The following is a 19,526-nucleotide window of genomic DNA, read 5'->3' as shown; positions in this document are numbered from 1 at the left end:
GTAACTATAGTTATCTACAGTAACTATAGTTATCTACAGTAACTATAGTTATCTACAGTAACTATAGTTATCTACAGTAACTATAGTTATCTACAGTAACTTTAGTTATCTACAGTAACTATAGTTATCTACAGTAACTTTAGTTATCTACAGTAACTATAGTTATCTACAGTAACTATAGTTATCTACAGTAACTATAGTTATCTACAGTAACTATAGTTATCTACAGTAACTATAGTTATCTACAGTAACTATAGTTATCTACAGTAACTATAGTTATCTACAGTAACTATAGTTATCTACAGTAACTATAGTTATCTACAGTAACTATAGTTATCTACAGTAACTATAGTTATCTACAGTAACTATAGTTATCTACAGTAACTATAGTTATCTACAGTAACTATAGTTATCTACAGTAACTATAGTTATCTACAGTAACTTTAGTTATCTACAGTAACTATAGTTATCTACAGTAACTATAGTTATCTACAGTAACTATAGTTATCTACAGTAACTATAGTTATCTACAGTAACTATAGTTATCTACAGTAACTATAGTTATCTACAGTAACTATAGTTATCTACAGTAACTTTAGTTATCTACAGTAACTATAGTTATCTACAGTAACTATAGTTATCTACAGTAACTATAGTTATCTACAGTAACTATAGTTATCTACAGTAACTATAGTTATCTACAGTAACTATAGTTATCTACAGTAACTTTAGTTATCTACAGTAACTATAGTTATCTACAGTAACTTTAGTTATCTACAGTAACTATAGTTATCTACAGTAACTTTAGTGTATTTACTGGTTATGATATGCAATAAAATGTAACGCTACAATGCACTATGTGCAATACGTGCCGTAGGGAGTTCTTACCTTGGAGACGTATAACATAAATGTTGAATATAACTTAAATCGTAACTTAAATGGGGAATAGTAACCCGCGGGTGCGCTGTATATAGTTATTGCAAGACCATTTTTAAATTAAAATTTTCTGGAACTGTTTTGTACATGAGTAATTTTCATGTACACGTTGATGGAGAGTCAAATAGAATGTGAATATGAAAAGAAAACTTTTATTATAGATGCAATATACACATCGGGGTATGAAGCCATACCAAACACTGAAACCAAACACCAAACCACTTGTATAGATATTTATTGCTATCTATACAAGTGATATCTATTGATATTACAGGCATCTATAGATATCTATACAAGTATCTATAGATGCTGCTTGCCAAGCACTCAATTGTTAATTTGTTTGTTTACCAGCCACGTAGTAGCCAACATTTTGATACCAAGTAACTGTAATGTGAATTTTGTTGCAAGTCAACCTTTGACTAGCATTTTAGAGTGCTGCCATTTGACAAATACGGCATATACCAGGTATATACCTGGCATATACCAGGTATATATGCCTAGTATATACCTGGTATGTACCAGGTATATACCAGGTATATACCAGGCATATACCAGGTATATGCCAGGTATATACCTGGCTTATACCAGGTATATACCTGGTATATATCTAGTATATGCCGGGTATCTACCAGGCATATACCTGGTACATACCTGGTATATACCAGGTATATGCCTGGTATATACCTGGTATAAGCCAGGTATATACCTGGCATATTTACTTAGTATGAGAATTAAACGCAGATATTCCGTTTTTCAGGCAGGCATGCTACCAACTGCACCAGTCAACCACCTTGTAGCATCAAGGAATAATTGTGTACATAGTTATTACACATGATGATTTCTCATGGCGCATCGGACTGCCAGCGTACTGGTTATAATGCAACTTTTCAAAATTAAAAATTTTTTTTAAATGCTTTAAAACACCTATCAACTCGCGCACGAGACGTAGGCATGGCTATATATGGTATTCATGATGAAAACGTCTTCGCATAATTTTTATAAGGAATAGTGCAGCTTTCTGTTTTTATCACCACGTCCAAGTATATTTTTAGCACACTTATTATAGCCTTGGTTTCTAATTACTGGTAATTCTTCATCATTGTATTTGCTTACAGAGTGTCTCACAGACAGTAACCAGGCTCTCTCCATAGATGCTCACAATGTAGCCGCTCTAACTAACAAAGGTATAGCCTTGTTTGAGCTCAACAAGTTGGACAGTGCTATGGAGACCCTAAACATTGCGAAAGAGAAAATTGAAGGTGAGACTATCAGAAGGAATATTATTTGAAGACTTATGTTATACCACCATACAGTCATGTGCAAAAGTGTAGGATCAGCTACAATAATCAACTATTTCTGAAATATGTACATGTATATATATACATGTATAATATATATATACATACATGGATATATACATGTATATATATATTTATATATATATACAGTTATATATATATATATATACATGTATATATATAAATCTCAATGTTTGTCCATCTGTCCAGTTATAGTGTTGAAGTTTTAAGATTGAAGAATCTGCTGCTCACTAAATTCAAATTCGGAACCTCCAGTTCTGCTGACAGGAATTTATCCATTACACTACTACGCGGTCCAACTGGCTATACTATGGTATAAATATGGCACATACTTATTACACACGCCAATCGTTCATGGCTTCACACTGCTTGAGGCTGCAGCTAGCATTATGCCTAAAGCCACACCAGAAAAAAATGTGTGAAGAAAAATGCTTAAACTTAATGGCCAAGACTATATCAATCAATATAGAACTGTAGTAGGCACTGCAGCTGTTACAGTATGAATTACGCAGAAATAAGCACAACCCATGCAACGCCGGACATTCACCTAGTATGTATATATAACCAGTGGTAACTTGTCTCAAAGAAGACAAGAAAAAACTTGGTGTCATTTTAATACTCAGAATCTCCTCTATATGTTTGTCTCATCTACTAGTCTTTTAAAACAATACTCTGGCTGTCATGTTGTTTAGCGGTGTGGGCTGTCAAATACAGTCATACTTAGACTTACGAGCTTAATGCGTTCCGAGACTGAGCTCGTATGTCAATTTACTCGTATGTTGGTGCAATTAGTTTATATATAGAACAATTAAATATATATTGATTGGTTTCCATACTCTAAAAAATGCAAATAAAACACTCAAAGCAAGATATTGTAACAGAATGAACATGTTGGTTATTGTCCTAACTTACCACATGCTTTCAAAAAGAAACAAATAAAAAATTATGCAAGGAAATGTGATAAATTACAATGTAAAATTAAATACAATAGAAGCCAACGCTAACATTTGCCAGAGAGGGAGATATAAGTTATCCTTCATTACAACAGTTGACTTTGATAAATTTGGATTTTATCAAAGTTTTAAAAAAACAAACTTAGAAGCAAATCTAAAAGCAAACTTTCATTTTTAACTTAACGTAAATAAAATTTCTTCGGCGTTCATAGTTTGAAGTTTCTCGCTGGTTAGCTAATTTTTCCTTTGTTTCGCTTTCACGACTAGCCGGCCGTTTTAGGATGAACCTATCTAAGGACGTTTGCCTTTGTCGCCCTTTCAACATGTTGAGATTAGGACGAACACAGGTGTCGTCACAAAGGTTTAATGCATGACCACTAGCCAACTTGTCCGAATGTCTATATTTATATGTTGTTTGATAGATAGCACCGGCCTTTTCAAATAGCGTCGTTGCAGTTACCTTGTCACCGGCCAATTGTTTATCGTTTATCTTGCCTGAGCGGTCTCTCCATCAGCGGTCGTGAAGATCGCTACGCCGTTTAGAAATTATGGTTAGTCCTTTTGCGAGCTAAATGCCCTGAATACAATCCTTCTGTTTGATAATTGTGGATATTTCTGTCATATTGCTGAGCTAGCTCAATCGCGCATACACATTTCGCATATTTTTCAATAATTTTCCGTTTAATATCAATTGTTATCATTTGCTTTTTTTGCATTATTTTTCATTTTACTGGCAAACTTTCGGTCTACGCACAGTACTTTTAATTCACATAATTCTGCACTGAAAAGCGCGCACAAGAAATACGGTACAAAAGTATAACCTGAGCAGTTGAAAAATACAGAGTGATGCTGTTCTCATAAAACACCTCCGGCATACTTGGCAACTGACTCACGTGCTCATATCTCAAACATGGCTCGTATGTTAGTGCTAAAACTTGCTTAAAAGCTGGCTCGTATCTCAAGTTTCTCGTACGTTGGAGCACTTGTAAGTTGAAGTATTACTGTATGCCTAAATTTATACTGCTAGGCAAGTAAAAATGTCAAACACTTGAAAAAACTTCAAAGATTTTAATCAAATGACTTGAAAAAAAGAATTATGGCCTATTGCATTTTGCTAGTGTTCATTCGTACTGAGAAGATTTCGTCATTTGAGAGTATTATGAATTTAGGAAGAATTATTTCAATTTGCAAACAATACAATAACATCACAAAAAAGCGTTTGTTTCTAAAATTAAATTGATGGACAAATTTTCTTATTTATGTTGACTATAATGGGCTTATGGAGTCTGGTTGTATTAATAGTTTGAGTGTATGAAAATTGCGACAGTTATAGGGCAGTTTTATACTTCTGTATGTGACTGTACATATGGATGTACATATGGATGTACTTTCTGCTCAATATCCCTGTTTGTGATGTATCTGATTGGGTCTCAGGTCCCATAGCGATTGTCGAACCACTTTCTGGATTTTCCGAGGGATGGAGGCAACTATACTATCTTTTCTCATTCTAATTGATTTTAGATATCAAAGAAGACGAGTTACTCTCTCACTGGCATGAGAAGTGTTCCGTGGCTATAGAGAAGAGGCAAGCCAAACTGCCTTTCTCACCTCCACAGAGAAAGACAACCATAAAGTGAGCTGGCCTATCCAAATCAGTTTATAGAATTGTTACTATTATCCGAATTCTTTCTCTCGCTGATTGTCGATGTGAAATGCTGCCCAACTGTGTGACAAGCTGTGCATGCAGCCCAACTGTGTGACAAGCTGTGTATGGTGCCCGACTGTGTGACAAGCTGTGCATGGTGCTTAACTGTGTGACAAGCTGTGCATGGTGCCCAACTGTGTGACAAGCTGTGCATGGTGCCCAACTGTGTGACAAGCTGTGCATGGTGCTTAACTGTGTGACAAGCTGTGCATGGTGCCCAACTGTGTGACAAGCTGTGCATGCAGCCCAACTGTGTGACAAGCTGTGTATGGTGCCCGACTGTGTGACAAGCTGTGCATGGTGCTTAACTGTGTGACAAGCTGTGCATGGTGCCCAACTGTGTGACAAGCTGTGCATGGTGCCCAACTGTGTGACAAGCTGTGCATGGTGCCCAACTGTGTGACAAGCTGTGCATGGTGCCCAACTGTGTGACAAGCTGTGCATGGTGCCCAACTATGTGACAAGCTGTGCATGGTGCTTAACTGTGTGACAAGCTGTGCATGGTGCCCAACTGTGTGACAAGCTGTGCATGATGCTGATGTTGTTTTAGGTACGACTGGTACCAGACAGACGCCAACATTGTCATCACTATACTCATAAAAAAACTGCCAGCTGATTATTTCAAGCACACTGTCACAGATCATACGGTTGGTTTATATCCTTAGTAACTCATTTCTGTGTGGGGTGGTAGCTAGCCTGTCTTGACAAACTGTTGTTTTTGAGGAGTTGTCCCCTGTCGAGCGGGCGAGCAACACAACAGCTTGTCACAAGACGTACTGCACCTGATGCATCAGCTGCACTGGAAGGAAGTTGTTCTCTTCCGTCTATGCGGCTTGGCTGCGATGTTATGGCGGTCGCTCCATTGGTAATCATAACGGATTTCGCGCAAAAATTTATTTAGAAAAAATAAGATTACAACGTTTAACCAGCGACCAGTCTCTGCGGTAAACTTTAGTAGAACTTGAGAACTTAGGCAACAACAGCGGCTAAACATGTCGTTATTCGTGCGCTCAGTCAGTTTTATTTCTATTTCTGTATCAGTCAGTTTTATTTGTTCTTATAGATTTTATTTTCAATTTATTTTATTCTTAAATTCTAATAACGTTTACAACAGAGACCAGTCTTTGGTTAAACGTTGCGATCTTATTTTTTCTACATAAATTTTTGCGCGAAATCCGTTATGATTACCAATGGAGCTACCGCCATAACATCGCAGCCAAGCCGCATAGACGGAAGAGAACAACTCCCTTTCAGTGCAGCTGATGCATCAGGTGCAGTACGTCTTGTGACAAGCTGTTGTGTTGCTCGACGGGGGAACAACGCCGCAAAAACAACAGTTTGTCAAGACAGGCTAGGTGGTAGCATGAGGTTTTCTGCTTATAATTAGCCTTTATTTTCTAGCTGGCCATGGAGCTGAAGATACCTGGTGAGGGTGAGATATGGAAACAACACCTCCACCTTGCTCATGAGATTGACAGTGCTAAAACACAGGTTAAAATTCTCTCTACCAAGGTAGGTTCCTTTGAGTTAGGTCAATAAATTTCATACTGCAATTGCTGGAAAATTTGAAAGAGATTGTATGTAGAGGGGATTTTACTGTAGAGGAGATAATACGTAGAGGAGATTGTACATAGAGGAGATTGTATGTCGAGGAGATTGTATGTAGAGGAGATTGTAAGTAGAGGAGATTGTACGTAGAAGAGATTGTATCTAGAGGAGATTGTATGTAGAGGAGATTGTTTGTAGATGAGATTGTACATAGAGGAGATTGTACATAGAGGAGATTGTATGTAGAGGGGATTGTACGTAGAGGAGATTGTACATAGAGGAGATTGTATGTAGAGGAGATTGTACATAGAGGAGATTGTATGTAGAGGGGATTGTATGTGGAGGAGATTGTATGTAGAGGAGATTGTACGTAGAGGAGATTGTATGTAGAGGAAATTGTATGTAGAGGAGATTGTACGTAGAGGAGATTGTACGTAGAGGAGAGTATACATAGAGGAGATTTTAAGTAAAGGAGATTGTAAGTAGAGGAGATTGTATGTAGAGGAGATTGCAAGTAAAGGAGATTGTATGTAGAGGAGATTGTAAGTAGAGGATATTGTATGTGAAAGGGATTGTATGTAGAGGAGATTGTATGTAGAGGAGATTGTACGTAGAGGAGAGTATACATGGAGGAGATTGTAAGTAGAGGAGATTGTATGTAGAGGAGATTGTAAGTAGAGGATATTGTATGTAGAGGGGATTGTATGTAGAGGAGATTGTACGTAGAGGAGGTTGTATCTAGAGTTAATCAATTGTATGTATCGTTAATAAAGGTAGAACCGGTCTCGTGCCTCAGGGTTAATAATAGTATAACAGTACTAGTACCTCAAGGTTAATAATAGTATAACAGTAATAGTACCTCAGGGTTTATAATAATAAAACAGTACTAGTACCTCAGGGTTAATAATAGTATAACAGTACTAGTATCTCAGGGTTAATAATAGTATAACAGTATTAGTATCTTATGGTTAATAATAGTATAACAGTACTAATAGCTCCGGGTTAACAATAGTATAACAGTACTGGTATCTTAGGGTTAATAATAGTATAACAGGACTAGTACCTCAGGGCTAATAATAGCATAACAGTACTAGTACTTCAGGGTAAATAATAGTATAGTAGTACTAGTACCTTAGGGTTAATATTAGTATAACAGTACTAATACCTCTAGGTTAATAATAGTATAGTAGTACTAGTACCTCAGGGTTAATAATAGTATAACAGTACTAGTACCGCAGTGTTAATAATAGTATAATAGGACTAGTACCTCAGGGTTAATAATAGTATAACAGTACTAATACCTCAGGATTAATAATAGCATAACAGTACTAGTATCTCAGGATTAATAATAGTATAACAGTACTAGTACCTCAGAGTTAATAATAGTATAACAGGACTAGTATCTCAGGGTTAATAATAGTATAACAGTACTAGTACCTCAGGATTAATAATAGTATAACAGTACTAGTACCTCAGGGTTGATAATAATATAACAGTACTAGTACCTCAGGGTTAATAATAGTATAACAGTACTAGTACCTCAGGATTAATAATAGTATAACAGTACTAGTACCTCAGGATTAATAATAGTATAACAGTACTAGTACCTCAGGGTTAATAATAGTATAACAGTACTAGTACCACAGTGTTAATAATAGTATAATAGGACTAGTACCTCAGGATTAATAATAGTATAACAGTACTAACACCTCAGGGTGAATAATAGTATAACAGTACTAGTACCTCAGAGTTAATAATAGTATAACAGTACTAGTACCTCAGGGTTAATAATAGTATAACAGTACTAGTACCTCAGAGTTAATAATAGTATAACAGGACTAGTACCTCAGGGTTAATAATAGTATAACAGTACTAGTACCTCAGAGTTAATAATAGTATAACAGTACTAGTACCTCAGGGTTAATAATAGTATAACAGTACTAGTACCGTAGTGTTATTAATAGTATAACAGTACTAGTACCTCAGGATTAATAATAGTATAACAGGACTAGTACCTCGGGGGTTAATAATAGTATAATAGGACTAGTATCTGAAGGTTAATAATAGTATAACAGTACTAGTACCTCAGGATTAATAATAGTATAACAGTACTAGTATCTCAAGGTTAATAATAGTATAATAGGACTAGTATCTCAAGGTTAATAATAGTATAACAGGACTAGTATCTCAAGGTTAATAATAGTATAATAGGACTAGTATCTGAATGTTAATAATAGTATAACAGTACTAGTACCTCAGGATTAATAATAGTATAACAGTACTAGTACCTCAGGGTTAATAATAGTATAACAGTACTAGTACTTCAGGGTTAATAATAGTATAACAGTACTAGTACCGCAGTGTTAATAATAGTATAATAGGACTAGTACCTCAGGATTAATAATAGTATAACAGTACTAGTACCTCAGGGTTAATAATAGTATAACAGTACTAATAGCTCCGGGTTAACAATAGTATAACAGTACTAGTATCTTAGGGTTAATAATAGTATAACAGGACTAGTATCTCAAGGTTAACAATAGTATAACAGGACTAGTATCTCAGGGTTAATAATAGCATAACAGTACTAGTACCTCAGGATTAATAATAGTATAACAGTACTAGTACCTCAGGGTTAATAATAGTATAACAGTACTAATAGCTCCGGGTTAACAATAGTATAACAGTACTAGTATCTTAGGGTTAATAATAGTATAACAGGACTAGTATCTCAAGGTTAACAATAGTATAACAGTACTAGTACCTCAGGGTTAATAATAGTATAACAGTACTAATAGCTCCGGGTTAACAATAGTATAACAGTACTAGTACCTCAGGGTTAATAATAGTATAACAGTACTAGTATCTTAGGGTTAATAATAGTATAACAGTACTAGTACTTCAGGGTTAATAATAGTATAACAGTACTAGTACCTCAGGGTTAATAATAGTATAACAGTACTAGTACCGCAGTGTTAATAATAGTATAACAGGACTAGTATCTCAGGGTTAATAATAGTATAACAATACTAGTACCTTAGGGTTAATAATAGTATAACAGTACTAGTATCTCAAGGTTAATAATAGTATAACAGGACTAGTATCTCAGGGTTAATAATAGCATAACAGTACTAGTACCTCAGGATTAATAATAGTATAACAGGACTAGTACCTCAGGGTTAATAATAGCATAACAGTACTAGTACCTCAGGATTAATAATAGTATAACAGTACTAGTACCTCAGGGTTAATAATAGTATAACAGTACTAGTACCTCAGGGTTAATAATAGTATAACAGTACTAGTATCTTAGGGTTAATAATAGTATAACAGGACTAGTATCTCAAGGTTAATAATAGTATAATAGGACTAGTATCTCAAGGTTAATAATAGTATAACAGTACTAGTACCTCAGGGTTAATAATAGTATAACAGTACTAGTACCGCAGTGTTAATAATAGTATAATAGGACTAGTATCTCAAGGTTAATAATAGTATAACAGGACTAGTATCTCAGGGTTAATAATAGCATAACAGTACTAGTACCTCAGGGTTAATAATAGTATAACAGTACTAGTATCTTAGGGTTAATAATAGTATAACAGTACTAATAGCTCCGGGTTAACAATAGTATAACAGTACTAGTATCTTAGGGTTAATAATAGTATAACAGGACTAGTATCTCAAGGTTAATAATAATATAAAAGTACTAGTATCTCAAGGTTAATAATAGTATAACAGTACTAGTACCTCAGGGTTAATAATAGTATAACTGTACTAGTACCTCAGGGTTAATAATAGTATAACAGTACTAGTACCTCAGGGTTGATAATAGTATAACAGTACTAGTACCTCAGGGTTAATAATAGTGTAACAGTACTAGTACCTCAGGGTGAATAATACTATAACAGTACTAGTATCTCAGGGTTAATAATAGTATAACAGTACTAGTACCTCAGGGTTAATAATAGTATAACAGTACTAGTACCTCAGGGTGAATAATACTATAACAGTACTAGTATCTCAAGGTTAATAATAGTATAACAGTACTAGTACTTCAGAGTTAATAATAGTATAACAGTACTAGTATCTCAAGGTTAATAATAGTATAACAGTACTAGTATCTCAGTGTTAATAATAGTATAACAGTACTAGTACCTCAGGGTTAATAATAGTATAACAGTACTAGTATCTCAAGGTTAATAATAGTATAACAGTACTAGTATCTCAGGGTTAATAATAGTATAACAGTACTAGTACCTTAGGGTTAATAATAGTATAACAGTACTAGCACCTCTAGGGTTAATAATAGTATAACAGTACTAGTACCTCAGGATTAATAATAGTATAGCAGGACTAATACCTCAGGGTTAATAATAGTATAACAGGACTAGTACCTCAGGGTTAATAATAGTATAACAGTACTAGTACCTCAGGGTTAATAATAGTATAACAGTACTAGTATCTCAGGGTTAATAATAGTATAACAGTACTAGTACCTCAAGGTTAATAATAGTATAACAGTACTAGTACTTCAGGGTTAATAATAGTATAACAGTATTAGTACCTCAGGGTTAATAATAGTATATCAGTACTAGTACCTCAGGGTTAATAATAGTAAAACAGTGCTAGTATGTCAAGGTTAATTTTAAAACTATTCTTATAGCTAGTAGTACTCTCATGACAGCTCATAAATCAAATGGTCAGGTAGATTATGTACACTGATGCTGTTATTGTACAGGTGGAGATAAAACTGTATAAAGTAGAAGGTATTCGTTGGAATGCTCTCGAGACTGGCTCAGAGCTGGATAAATTAAAAACCTTCAGTGTTGAACCAGGTTAGTATTCTGACTTATGTTTGTAGATATGCTTCATTGTATGTTGAGTACTGAATTAATATACATTTACTGTTCGTTTCATCTGTTTCATTTTATTCTTTTACCTGTCCTTCATCCAAGGTCTTATGTCTGTTTGTTTGGTCATATTTAGAAATTCATCAGAGCTCGAATTTAGCGTATCGTAAAACTTCTATTTGAACATGATGACATCGTATTTTTCCACTCTTCCTCTCTAGCGGTGTTCTTTTAGAGGTGACATTCAAATAGACATTTATTTTTAGACAAGCTGATCAGAATTTTCTAAGATAGATTTAACTTTTTCCTATCGCCTGGATTTTGCGCCTTTCCACGGTCATAGCGACATTGATGCCATCAGCGCCAACATTCTGCTAAACTGTCTTTCATATACATCCAATTATCAGACCAAGATGAACTACTTTGAATAAAACATATCAGACGAATACCATCGGTACTTATTCCGATGGTGTTCCTTTCAAAGGTTTGGCTAAAAAACCAAACATTTTGTGAAGTTTTTGATACGCCCCAACAATGGCTGCTACTACGCTGTACGCTGTTCTTGAATACTTTTGTTATTGTTCTTCAAAACATTTTATTTAAAGGTTTTCAGATCAGGTAAACCACTTTATGGACGGATCTGAAGACAATGGGTCAGGTTTAGACCTTTAGTGACATCGAATCAAAATGTAGTTCTGGTGATTGTGACGATCGATCTTTTCAGGCCTATCATCACTAAAGTAATGGTAACCATTGCAGCAACAACAAAAGAATTATTTGCTATTGCTGTTACAGAATCATCAATAATACGATTTTGTGGAGATTTTGCTACTGATCACCTTTTATCATGGGTTCGTGAAGATCAAACATAATTAAGGTCAAAGTGGTGATCTATTAGAGGCGGTGTTCAAATAAAGGGTGACGCTGTATTTTTCAACCCTTTCTCTATAGTGGTGTTTTATTGGAGGTGATGTTCAAATAATGGTGGCATTCAAATAGAGGTTTTACGGTAAACTTGATTTATTTACGATATGAGGAGTAACAACTAAATTTTATACCATGCTCAAGTCATTAGATCACAAGGTCAAAGTAACTTATACCATAAAACCTCCAATTGAATGCCATTGCGCTCTATTTTTCAACCTTTCCTCTATAGTGGCAGTCAATTGGAGGTGACGTTCAAATCGAGGCTGGCGTTGTATTTTTCAAATGTTTCGTCAGAATTTTTGGTATATAAATTTAGCCCTTTTACGGGAATGTCACCTGTGTTATGCCCTCTCTTTTTGGTTGAGCAATATTGAACCTTTTGAATGCAATAACTGTAACATAACTCCAACTTGTCAAATATCACTTAATAAATATGCATTGAGAAACCGTGAAATATCTCTACCAGTTGATATATATTGCTTGCAATTAACCTGTGATTATATTATAGCCTGTGTACTGCATTGCAATTTGTTGGAGTTTTCAATTTTCATTTAATTCGTTGTCTATTTCAATTATTAATTTGTTATATTTATTTTCAGTTATATTATTATGTATTTTTTCAATATTTATTTCAATTTGTTTATTTCATTTACTTGAAGACATATTTTTAATTTATATCTATAATAGCTGAATGCTCGAGTAATAAAAGTTACACAGAAAAATTATTTTCAAGTAAAATAACAACAGTTACCATTTTAACTTTCAAACTTCATATGATGAAAAAGTGTTTTGTGCAGTTTAAATAAATTCAGAGAAAAAATAAAACAACTAAAAAGTGTTTAAATGTGAAATAGTTAGCAAGTAAATTAGGTCGGTTTTGCTATGATTATGATAAAAGCTGATTCAGTAATGATACAATTAATACAAACTGAGAAAACAAAATAAAATACTGAATGTGTTGAATTAATAATAATGATTCGTGCATAGAAGTGTGTGTGTACATAAAAGTTACCGTTCCATCAAAAGCTATCCGTCGAAACTTTGAATACGACTATACTGGTACTTCTCGATACTGGTACATATGTAAAATGAGATATCGGACTTTCTTTGTCTGGTACTTTGTCTAACCGAATGGAGAGAGAATGTAGAGGCTATTTCTACTCGAGATAATACAATTGTCCGCGTGAAAAGTATTAGCCTTTACTGATTTAGCAATCGAACCTTACGAAAAACTGGAAATATAAGTTTAACGGTCTGTTTGAAATGGAAATGGCCCATTTAAAAATTACAAAAAAGGTAATGGTAGCAAAAAATTAGTTTTTGAACAATTTCAAAAATACCAAATGCAAAAGGTTATATTAGTTAATAATCAAAAGTTCACATTTAGTATGTGCACTTTTGATTATTGTCAATAGCATGTTGAAGACTTTATAGCTCAGTGGTTAAATGCGTGGTGTGAAACTTGTGTTGGCAATCTCTGTAAGTTCAAATCCAGCAGGCAGCGAGCTATTCATTCCAAGATTTTAATAGTTATAACTGGACAGACAGACATCTGAACAGACCACAAAAAACTTTACATTTTATATATATATAAATTTATATATATAGATTTACCAATCTTGCATAGAACCGCATTGCACTTATTGATATGTTTGCTACAATTTGTAGCCAAAACTAGCTTTTTATGTGCAATAGAAGAAAGTTATGAGCGTCGATCCATTGTAAGCCGTGTTAAGATAGCCGCAAGAATGCTATTAAATAATATGCTATAAATCTGCAAATTTAGAAATTATATAATGATAGTCAATCAAGTAGTACAAATATATATTCAAGAACAAGGGACATAAACGATTCATACTTATAATACATGCAGAAACCAAAATTAACATTTTTAAAAGAAGAAAATTTGCATCGTCAGCTCAGCTAGTTGCGTTCTGATTGTTGCTTTCGATGGAACGGACATCTTTTGGCTGTTCAATACCTTCTACCATGTGTTCTCAACTAACTCTTCTTCCGCATGGCTTAACTAGTCGATAGTGCATAAACAATTTTTTGACAGAGCAAAACCTTTACGAACTGCATTTAGAACAAATGCAATTTGTGCTAAATGCAAATGCATTTAGATGCGTAAAGGTGTGTGCTGACCTTAACTCTTCTTCTGCACTGCCGATTTAGTCGATATTAGCATCGGAATTGTTTTTTAGCAGAGCAAAACTTTTACGCGTGGCATTTCGCACAAGTTTTTTTCACCAAACGCAACCTTTAGCCTAAAACTAGTCGTTCATCTACCGTCAGTAATGTAAACCGTTTTGTATATATACATGTACTTTAAAGTATCAAGACCACATTAAACAGGGAGCTATTATTAGCCTGAGACAGTTATTAATTATTTCCATGGTGTTGCTTTCAAAGTTTTAGCGAAAAAAATCAAAAAGCTTTGGAGCTGGACAACGAGAAAATTGATTTTTATTGATGTAAACGATTCATTATTAATACGATTTTGTTTGAATTATTATTATTATGGGTTGATAAAGATTAAAGATTTCAAAGTGGTGGTCAGATGGAGGTGTCGGTCAAATAGAGGTGGCGTTCAAATAAAGGTTTTACTGTAACTATCGTTATAAAAGTTCTACCAAACATGGCTGCCTTTATATCACTGCGTATGGAAAGGACCTTCATCAAGTTTGTCTTTCATGTCAGGAGAACATGTCAGCTAGAATAATTTACTAACAAGCTTTTAAAAACATGGAAATCAAAGTTTTTGTGTTCTTCACCCACCATGGTGTTGTGGATGGAATTATTATGATAAACAATAAATGCAACAGGCAGGTTAAGTGTTATATCCATTCATAGAGTGATTGGCTTTGAACATAAACTGTTTAAATTTACCTAAGGCTATATCAAATGATTCTGCTTTTTCTGGCCTTGACCTTTATGGTAACATTTACAAACTTTTTCTAAATGAACACATAGCTATTCAGGGACCGCTTTAGTAGACACAAAGTCATCGCTGTCAGACATGTCATTTATTTGCAGCTACATCAACTATTGGCAGCGCCAAGTGGGACAAGCTGGCTGTAGAGGTCACGGAAGAAGAGAAGAAGGAAAACCTCGAGGGGGATGCTGCCCTGCAAAAACTCTTTCGAGACATTTACTCCGGTGGATCGGAGGAGACGAGGAGGGCCATGAACAAATCATTTGTGAGTTACTCTCTCCTGCGCTGTTGTATTGTTACTATTAGCAACAATGTTTCTACACTTCTGTAGTTATATTTATTAATATAGTGACAGACTACATAGTAGAATAGCATGTGAACAAATAGACATTTTATTTCTTTTGAACATAGTAAAAATACAGATCGAGGGAGGCAAGTCTATATTAACATATATGTGATGCACGGGTTATAGTGATATGGGAATTAATAAATTCTCTTATTGCACATTTTTTGGTACAAAAGAGGTATGGTTTATATATCCATAATGAATGTAGGGTAAGTGTATAGTAAAGTACACAAATAAAGAAGATAGAACAGAGAAATAACGAATAGAAAACTATGAATGGTTGTTTACCTTTGGTGTTGGCGGTCTAAACGAGGTCAAACAAGGACTTCTGTGAGCAGGAAGGTAGCAATCAGAGATGGTAGGTCTTGTATAGTTGGGGGGGTCTTCCCATGTTTTGTGACGATTCTGACGACCCGACGACAGGGATATTTAAAAAGTGACAGACGAGACGACCATTTATCAATGTAGATGACGAGGTGACGATGATTGTGTAAGTAGGATTACTAAAGGTACGGCTACACGTAATGAATTTTTCGTTGGTTCTGAGTTCTGGCCGAAATCACGAAAAACGCGGAATTAATCGGTCGAAATTCACAGAATTATTTAAGCTGTGCATGCCCACCAAGTTCATCGACGAAAAGCTTTTAACAGATTAAACAAATTATTAGCGAGCACGATTCTAGCAGCTTTAGCAATTTGTATAGTCCAAGACATGTATCGTGACACACAATAACAGTACGAAAGCAATTCAACATAGAACACACAATGTAACTGTTTAAGTTGCGCTATTGTTTGTGAGCGAGCACGACTGTAGCAAATTTTAAAATTTATGTAGTCCGAGAACATAATGCGACACGCAAAAAAAATATTACGGAAATTCAGCATAGTAAATACGATGCAACCGACTTGATTGCGCTAAAGATGGCAACATTTTCTACCACAAAACGTTTGCTGCTAAAAATGAAATATAATTAAAAAATAAACAATTTGTAGCTATAGCGTCCAAACAATAAATACATACAATAACGCAATCTAAGCAGTTGCATCGTGTGTACTATGTTGAATTGCACTTATACTTTTATTGTGTGTCATTATACGTCTCTTGTACTGCACTAATTGCAAAAAGCTGCTGGAATCGTGCTTGCTAGCACGATTCTAGCAGCGCAGAATAATTCTGTGTGTTTCAATCATTTCGTGATTTCGATTAGAACCAACGAAAAATTTGTTACGTGTAGCCGTGCCTTTACTAACTTATTATATGTCCATAAATCAACACGTTCAACGGAAACTTCACTAGTTTTAGTTTGAAGCATCTGGTCCAGCATATATAGACTGCCAAATAATTAAAGTAAACAGCAATGAAATGCCACGACATTGACAGAAAATCTGTTTACAAGTCTGTGACTGACAGTGATTATTAAAGACAATCTCGGTCTATTTTCATTACAAGAAATGTAGCCCTAAAAGCCTGAGACAGCTGCGGAGTAATCAGCAACGCTCCCAAACATTACTAATAAGTTTGTGAAGGTCGCTGGTTGAGCCATGCTTTTGGTTAGCAGAAGTTCAAACTGAGCAAGTTTCAGGTTTTTAACGCAACCCAGTGCCACCAGAATGGATATTTGTATTAAAATAATGAATGTGAAGAAAGAGGTTGTTTTGGTTACCAACTTGAAAAAGGTGACAGTGATTTTAAAAGTGACGACAGTGATTTTAAAAGTGACGACAGTGATTTTAAAAGTGACTATTCTGACGACACCTTTGTGTGGTAGGACAACTGGTTGGACCCCCAGTTGGACCTCCAGTTGGTTTTCTTTTATTTTGCTCAGAATAAAGGTTTTAAGTATAAAGATTACATCAGGTAAAATTGAAAAACTATGTCATTATACAATAAACACAGAACTTGAATTGCTAAAAACTAAAGTTGTCCTACTCCATATGTAATGTAGGATAATTCCAAATTCAACAATGGTGTTAGGAAGCGGTCAACAGTTGAGAGAAAATGTTATGTTAGAAAATCATCTCCGACACTAAATGTAGAACATATGCAATCAATTAAAAATGAACATATACAGAAAAATGGAAATTTCTTTCCTTTTTGCTTTTTATTTTTGTTTTGTTTTTGAACAAAAATTGTTTTTTTCAAACAAATGAAACAAAATGGGCAATAATATGCCCCATGTGGCATTTTGTATCTATGAACATATTTCGTAAGTTGAAATAATATTTCTACAAAAGGATATTTCGTAACTTGGTAATTACGTATGTAGAGGTTACACTGTATACAGAAGTTGACCTTTTCAACTATGCTAGTCTCATCTTACCAAGATTTTTACACTAGGAAGACATATTACTGTAGTACATAGTAAACCTGTCTTATCCGTGGAGGCTTCAAGTACCTGATATCTAGTATCCAATAGCAGATAGTAATACCATCATGTGATAATGTGCTTCCTGTCTTATGTAGGACAACATGGGATGTTAATTATACTCTCTGTGTGTGCACTGGAGTAATACACTGTTTCCATGGTGCACAGTACTGCGAAGCAGCCCCCTCCGAAGTCGAGGGGATTGTACGTTTCCATGCTGCGCAGCGGTTTTCAGCAAATACCGCAAATTAGCCAGAGAAGATAAATTGTATAAATCGAATCGCCTGATGGATAAATAGAATCGATCACGGATACCGAACGTCATAAACGGTCTTTTTATGATTCTGTTGTCATTATACTTTTATTTACAATACACATTCACAAGGTTTTACAAACCTTAACACACTTTTTACATAGTAATATATTTTTAATAAGTATTTTTAAGTAATATATTATTTAAACGTTAATTTAGGACTTGCCACCTATTTTTCGAAAAGTGTTGGCATCGATAACAAAGTCCAGGAAAGTAATCACCTCATCATCCTTGTGAATGCAGACCATAATTAAATTTAGGTGAAAGAAGATCGGAAGAATAGTAAAAAACAAGATTAGCAGGACAACCTTTGTACTAGTTTATGGCTCTCGAAGAGTCCGTCTCTACGAGAGTCCGTCTCTTTCATGAGAGCTATGCGCAGCCACTGCGCAGTCGCTGTTTCCTTGCTGCGAATTTGCACTGGCTTCGCACTGATCAGTGCGCAGTGATTTCAGTGCGAAGACGCCGTTTCCATGATTCGGAGATAGCGCAACTCCGAAGCACTGCGCATCATGGAAACAGTGATTATTTTTACTAAAGTGCATTCTGGGATACATAGTGATGTTGTGAGTGTGATGCCAGGAAGTTGTCCTCTCTGTCGGAGTATGGAACTGAGCCTATGTGTATCTGTAATTACAGCAACAATCAGGAGGTACAGTTCTCAGCACCAACTGGGGAGATATTGGTAAAAAGGATGTTGATGTGAAACCACCAGATGGTATGGAGTTCAAGAAGTGGGACTAGCTTATCAACAGATCACCATAACAGGAGTAGCTCTCATAACCACAATCTATATATATTTACCTATGTGAACATGGTTCATCAGCAGGTCTACAACTCTGACTTTGTGTGTATAAAGTGTTTGCCTGGTTTATGTATAGAGAGTAAGATTATTATGAATGTGTACAACAGCACAGATACTCCAACATGTACATGTGATGAACTATACTCTATAACTTTTATAATAAATTGAATATGACTGTCCAATAAGATTGCATGAATGATGATGTGCAACCAATCGTATTACAGAAAATATATTGCCTCAACCAATCATGAAGCAGTAACTGTTATGAAGAGTTCTCAGTTGTTTTATATAAGAATTAGTACATTCTTGCATATAGATGAGTGCTGATCACTTTTACCAGAATATGAGACATTTATATAGAGGGTAATGTATATGATTTTACTAAGACTTTTATATATGAACTCAAACAATGAACTCTGCAATAATATTAGGGGTGGTCGCTACAACCTGCCCTATTCCCAACGTGTTTGGTTTCCATCAGTCACCTGTCTTCGCCATGTTTATCCAACCACTTATCTTT

General features: G+C 34.9%; 1 protein-coding gene across 1 annotated transcript in view; it reads left to right on the top strand.

Annotated features, from left to right (window-relative positions):
* The window catches only part of LOC137401695 (protein SGT1 homolog), a 29,925-nt gene extending 10,399 nt beyond the window's left edge, over positions 1–19,526 (top strand). Inside the window, exons 4-10 of the mRNA XM_068088154.1 lie at positions 2,052–2,195; positions 4,730–4,841; positions 5,464–5,560; positions 6,315–6,425; positions 11,203–11,299; positions 15,278–15,441; positions 18,841–19,526. Coding sequence (XP_067944255.1) covers positions 2,052–2,195; positions 4,730–4,841; positions 5,464–5,560; positions 6,315–6,425; positions 11,203–11,299; positions 15,278–15,441; positions 18,841–18,945 — 830 coding nt within the window. The 3' untranslated portion in view covers positions 18,946–19,526. The remainder of the gene's footprint in view (positions 1–2,051; positions 2,196–4,729; positions 4,842–5,463; positions 5,561–6,314; positions 6,426–11,202; positions 11,300–15,277; positions 15,442–18,840) is intronic.

This window comes from Watersipora subatra, chromosome 8, assembly GCF_963576615.1.
Source record: "Watersipora subatra chromosome 8, tzWatSuba1.1, whole genome shotgun sequence".
Taxonomy (NCBI): Eukaryota; Metazoa; Bryozoa; class Gymnolaemata; order Cheilostomatida; family Watersiporidae; genus Watersipora; species Watersipora subatra.
This window is presented reverse-complemented; position numbering and strand designations above follow the sequence as displayed.